This window comes from Anabas testudineus, chromosome 21, assembly GCF_900324465.2.
Source record: "Anabas testudineus chromosome 21, fAnaTes1.2, whole genome shotgun sequence".
NCBI lineage: Eukaryota > Metazoa > Chordata > Actinopteri > Anabantiformes > Anabantidae > Anabas > Anabas testudineus.
The window spans coordinates 5,187,499-5,193,498 of record NC_046629.1 but is presented as its reverse complement, the minus strand read 5'-3'; the positions used below and the strand labels follow the sequence as shown (position 1 = coordinate 5,193,498).

General features: G+C 39.0%; 1 protein-coding gene across 1 annotated transcript; it reads right to left on the bottom strand.

Moving 5' to 3' along the window:
* Window positions 1-1,276: 1,276 nt before the first annotated feature.
* On the bottom strand, window positions 1,277-4,854 carry LOC113173461 (C-type lectin domain family 10 member A-like). The gene is made up of 7 exons (XM_026376871.1): window positions 4,650-4,854; window positions 3,262-3,354; window positions 3,026-3,130; window positions 2,662-2,841; window positions 2,435-2,577; window positions 2,033-2,136; window positions 1,277-1,609 (listed from the first exon to the last, which is right to left on the bottom strand). Exons 1-7 carry the CDS (start codon window positions 4,852-4,854, stop codon window positions 1,453-1,455), a joined length of 987 nt encoding a protein of 328 aa, XP_026232656.1. The 3' UTR covers window positions 1,277-1,452.
* Window positions 4,855-6,000: the final 1,146 nt, after the last annotated feature.

Here is a 6,000-nt window from a genome sequence, read left to right as displayed (position 1 = left end):
CAGTCCACTGGGGCTTTTAAAAAGGATAGATAACACAATACAAAATACCATTTTAAAATGTAAGACACTGATACTACAAATACAAATACAAGTAATGAATTAACAATACATTAAGCACAGTGCAAACGTTAAAAACCTTTTTATATATTAAGACGATTGCGTGAACAAGTCTGTTTCCGACTTCAACCACTGTTTTAATTCTCTATTAAAGATGTTAATAACGGTCCGCTATTTAAGGTTAGTGGGGAGAGAGTTCCACAGTTTATGTCCTGCAAAGGAGAAACTGGATTGTCCAAAAGATGAACTTCGGGACTATACAGTCCCCACTGACTTAGGCTCGAGTGGGTGGTCTAAGTGAGCTCTGACTCCTGACAATAAGAGCTGAGACCAGTGGTGACACATGATTGTTCACACATTTAAAAACCAGTTTCAATATACTAAAATTAACAAAATTTTCAAAGGTAAAAAGCTTGTGCTTTTTTATTGTTTCACGATAAATTGATAAGATAACTCCCTTCCTGATAAAACGGAAGCAGTTCAAGTTTGATTTGACTTTCTTACATATGTTTTTCAATTTACTTTGAAATTTAAGGTTTTTATCGAGAATACCCAAATATTTAGTTTCACTGACTTCTGTGATTTTTTCATTGTTTAAATGTACCTCAGAGTTACAGTGAGAAGGTCTTGTAGTTTTGGAAAAAAACACTGAAACCGTTTTTTGGACATTTAAAGTTAGGTGCGATAATTTAAGCCACTTTGAAACATTAAGTAAGAGATTTTAAAATATGAGAATTTAAAAAATGAATATTCAATCAATCAAATTTATTTCTAAAGCACTGCCTGTCTGTTATAATATGGGGGGACATCAGTGCCCACAGCATAAGTTGCATATGTGTGAAGGTATCATCCATTCAGAGACGTATATTTCACAGAGACGTATACTTGTATGTGTATTATTCTCGTTTATACACTGTTGAAAGAATCATAACTTATGTTATAATCAAGAAACAATCATTTTACTAAAATAACTTAATTAAATAACTGCACAGTTTCAAATACTTCTGTTTGCTGTTTATTGTTTCAGATTTAGAGGATTTTTCAAAATCTTTTGAAAAACTCCTGAAAAATAAATATACATGTTTCACCAAGTGTTGAGATGAGCAAACGATCTGTGATGTAGCCAGAAAATATCACAGCTGTCTATGTGTTAACATAGAAAAACATAAAAACAATTAAAGCAGCTCATGTTTTTATATATATTTAGAAGCATGAAGCATTTCTGAGAAGCATTTGTCCAGTTTCTGGAGAGTTTAGAGAAACGGGAACATTACTGTAACATTACTGTAACATTACTGTAACATTACTGCTTTCTTGACATTATTAAAGTGTTTTATCTGATTATTTTTGATATAAAATTATATACAGCTGTGAATAGAATAAATCTTTCAAATATCAAGGCTGAGGTGTTTTTTCACAGATCCACGGTCGAGAAGCTTCACATGAGATATCATTCCAATTAGATGACTGACCACCATAGATATGGGCGCAGTTCTCTTCTCCCACTTTTATGTATCCATCTCCATTATCAGGCTGAGTTGGTGCCCAGTACCTGGTGGATGAACAAACAGAATCACGATACTGTTAATGTCAGACTTAAATTGGTCTTTTCAGCTACTTTAATGTTTTTAACTGTGTTGCTCTCATTAAAAACTAAAAGCTGCTCTGAATAAGTTGTTATAAGATGTCATGAGTCTTTTAACACAGTATAATATTTGATCTTTATACTTTCAGTTCTTTCATAACACTGAACAAAATCTCAACATTTCTACACAAGTCAAGATTCACAACAAGGGGAAAAGACAAAAGCTGATATTTGTATCTATAGATTTTAATCTCACTACAAGCAAGATTAAAAGCATAACCTGAATTTGTCAAGTATTAACTAACTTAACTATAAATCCACAATTACTACAAGTCACATTATTTTCAGGGATATTTGGATTTAAAGATTGGAAGCACATTTCTGTCTTACGTCACAGTCAGTGGAGTTCCATCGACCCATTTCCAGGTTCCCTCTTTCTCTCTGTCATTCAAACCAATCCAAGTGTCCTCGTTGATTAATTTAGAGAGTAAGGTCTGGTTAACAGAAACAAAAGAAGTCACTGTATTTAATATTCAAGTTTAAACCACATTACATGCACATGTATGTGTGTACACAGACAGATGAGACATATCAATCAAATAATAATTAATCAAATGTTCAGTCACATTATCAGCTCACAAATAGAACAAAAACACAGATATTACCAGTAAACCTTAATGAGAACATGTAAAAATGAACTTAAACTCAGACTGAATCCTCATCTGAATTTGTACGTGTAAATTAAACATTATCATTCACTCCTTGTCAGACAAACATGAACACACGCTTCACCTGTTCTTCAGCACTGTCTATAACCACCAGATCTGCTCCTCTGGTTCTGCAGTTCGCTCTGCCTGTTGTCCAGGAACCAGATTCAGTGGAGAGGAAATAACAGGACCAGCAGGACTTTGTCCATCCATCAGGACAAGTTTTATCTGTAACACAAATGGATCATGTGTTTGTAGTTATTTTTGCTCTCATCATGGAAACACTATGTGCTTTGTCTCTCACTTACTCACTCTGTCCAAACAAACATTGGAGCCTGTTGTGCATTGCAGTCAATTCAGTGAGGTTGGTCTTCAGCTCGTTTCTTTCTTCAGTCAGGAAGGACAGTTTTATCTGAGTGGCCTGGAGAAGCTCAGTCAGGTTGGTTTTGATAGTAGATAATTTATCATCTGCATCACGTACTGAGTTATGATCTGAAATAATGAAGAAACATGTTGGTGAAACCAAAAACACTAAATTAATTATTATAATGTAATATTACAATATTTAGGCAAATTTAAATATTGCCAACGTGCAAAAATTATTTATTTGTATAGCCCCAAATCACAAAAAAGTAATCTTAAGACACTTTACAATGTTTAAGCTTTAAGAGTCTACTCTGTTCCTTCCTGTAAAAATACTCTGTGTTGTATTTCCAGTCCAGTCTGTTGTCCACGTGAACTCCCAGGTTTGTGTACCCCTCCACCACCTCTATTTTCTCTCCTAAAATAGAGACATTGTTTTTCTGTTCCTTCTAAAGTTCACAACCGTTTTCTTGGTTTTCGTCACATTTAAAGTCAGGTGATTGTTTCCACGCCACTTCACAAAACAGTCCAACAGGCCTCTGTACTCACCTGTTGTCACGAGCTTAATGAAGGACCCCATGGCCAGAGATAACCCAGATTCAGAGGAGAGTTCAAAAAGTTTATTGAAAACAGAAATAGAACCTAAACAAAGCAGGAGGGTTTAGCAGAGGTACAAACGAGAGAAGGCGGTTTCAGGTGAGTATAGAACTCTGGATGCGAGTTGCTGTGGGGAACTAAAGGGAATGACGACAGTTCTAAGATGGCTGTTGAACTATGGCTGAGGACTGAGAACACTGAAACATGTGACTGATAAGGTGTGTGGGGGTCACGGCCAATATGGCTGACCATGTGGAGCAGATGGGAACAGTGAAAGCTAATAAAGTCCTGGGATATGTACAGAGCAGAACAATAAATCCAGCAGGCTATAATCGTGGTCAGGGGCAATCCAGGTCATACACAGTGAGAAGGTTTTAAAGGGAAGTCCAGCAGGCAAAATCCACAACACAATAGACAGTCCAGGTCAAAAACACAAGGAGGTCCACACAGAGTTGAAACAGGGTAGGAACAAAGAGGGAGAGAACAGATACACTCACATAACCAGAGGGGTTGAAGGGCTGCAGGTCCGAGAAGGGGAATCAGGCAGACACAGGTACAGGTCCGGTACTGTGAGCAGGTGGGAAAGCAGAACTCACAGAACCAGGGGGTCAGGCAAGAGACGGGGTCCAGGGCAGGCAGAGTCCGAAAAATCCAAAACAGGTGAGTCCAAATGAAACCAAGCGTAAAAACTGTGGTCTGACAGTCAGTTAGTCAGTAATCCAGGAGACTGTGGAGGAGTCAACCTGCATCTTTAGTCACTTCTCTCTCAGCAGGACAGGCTGGATTGTATCAAAGGCACTAGAGAATTCAAAAAACATAATTCTCACAGTGCTGCCTGCTCTGTCAAGGTGTGAGACAGCTCTCTGGAGCAGGTATATGGCATCATCTACTCCAACATGGGGGCAATAGGTGAACTGTAGTGGGTCTAATGATGTTTCAACCTGAGGCCACAAATGGGTCAATACCAGTCTCTCCAGAATTTTAATGATGTGAGGTGAGGGGTCTGGTCTGCTATCATTTCAGAAAGTTGGAGGTGAACATTTCAGCAGTGGCACAAGACATGATGTCTTCCAAAGCTTCAGCTTGGGTGTGCTCTCCATGCATCTGGATGAGGAGAAGGGGGAGGCTAAGTGTCTGCTAGATAAGGAGGAGGAAGGGGTGTTTGGGAGTCCTACTGAAAATCTGTTAAAGAAGTTGTTTAAGTTGTTTGCTCTTGTAAGATTCCCATCAACCTGGTTCCCTTTTCTTTGAAGCCTGTGATCTTCTTCTTTCCAGAGCACACATGCTTCATGTTGTTATGCTGGAGTTGGTTCTCCAGCTTCCTCCAGTAGAATCTTTACTCTCCCTCAGCCTCACTTTCAGCTCCCTCTGGACCATCTTCATCCGGTGTTTGTCTCCTGCCAAGAAGGCTTTCTTCTTCCTGTTCAGCAGCTCCTTCAGGCTGCAGTTAATCCAGGGCTTATTTTTGGAGAAGCACCTCACCGTCCTGGTTGGGATAATGTTATCCAAATAAAAGTTGATGTACTCTGTGACTGTGTCTGTCATGTAGTTGATGGCGTCTCCAGTCTGTTTACAGAGAACTTTACAGTCAGTGGTTTCTAAAGCACCCCTGCAGAGACTCAATTGCTTCCTGATACCACTTCCTAACAGTTCTCCTGGTCTGCAGCTGAACAATGGGAGTGGAGATTCAAGAGGGAAATTGTTTTGCCTTGTTACAGTTGTTCTCAACACACAGAAAGAAAGGGAACCACAACTAGGAAAGATCCACATAAACACAAATACACAATAACATGAATACAGAGAACTCAATATATATACACAACATGTGAGATGAATGAAAATAGGTCAATAACTATTGTATAAGGTGGATTGACAGCAAATATATGACAGAAATTGTCAGTTCCGCCTCCCCTTACAGAGAAAGGATCTCCTGTGGTTCTCTGTGGAGCACTGGATGTTGATCAATCTCTGGCTGAAGATAAGATAAGATAAGATATTCTTTATTGATCCCACATTGGGGAAATTCAATTGCTACAGCAGGTCAGTGCAAAAAGAACAACAGAACAACAGTAATGTGCAAAAAGAATGAAAGGGTGTGCAAAAATATATAAGTAATAAACATTTTACGAGAATCTACAACTATATACACTATTACGACTTAACATATATAATATGTTATACGTAATAATAAAATAAATAAAGTAAAAAACAATACAGGTGCTCCTCTGTCCAGTCAACATACTGTGTAGTGGGTGGGAGGGATTTTCCAGGACTGAGAGTTTGGACAGCATCCTTCTCTCAGCTACAACATGTAGAGGATCCAGCTCCACCCCCAGAACAGAGCCAGTCCTCCTGATCAGCCTGTTAGTGTCTGACACCTTCATGTTGCTGCCCCAGCAGACCACAGCATAGAAGATGACACTGAAACCACAGACTCATAAAACATCATCTGCATGGTGCTGCAGACGTTGAAGGACCTGAGTCTCCTCAGAAAGTAAATCCAGCTCTGAGCCTTTTTGTACAGTGGTGCTGAGTTCTTAGTCCAGTCCAGTTTGTTATCCAAGTACCCTCCCAGGTATCTGTAGTCAGATACGACCTCCACCTCTTCCCCCAAGAGAGGAATGACGTGACTCCCAAATTTCCTAAGGTCCATCACCAGCTCCTTTGTTTTACTCATGTTCAGTTGAAGAT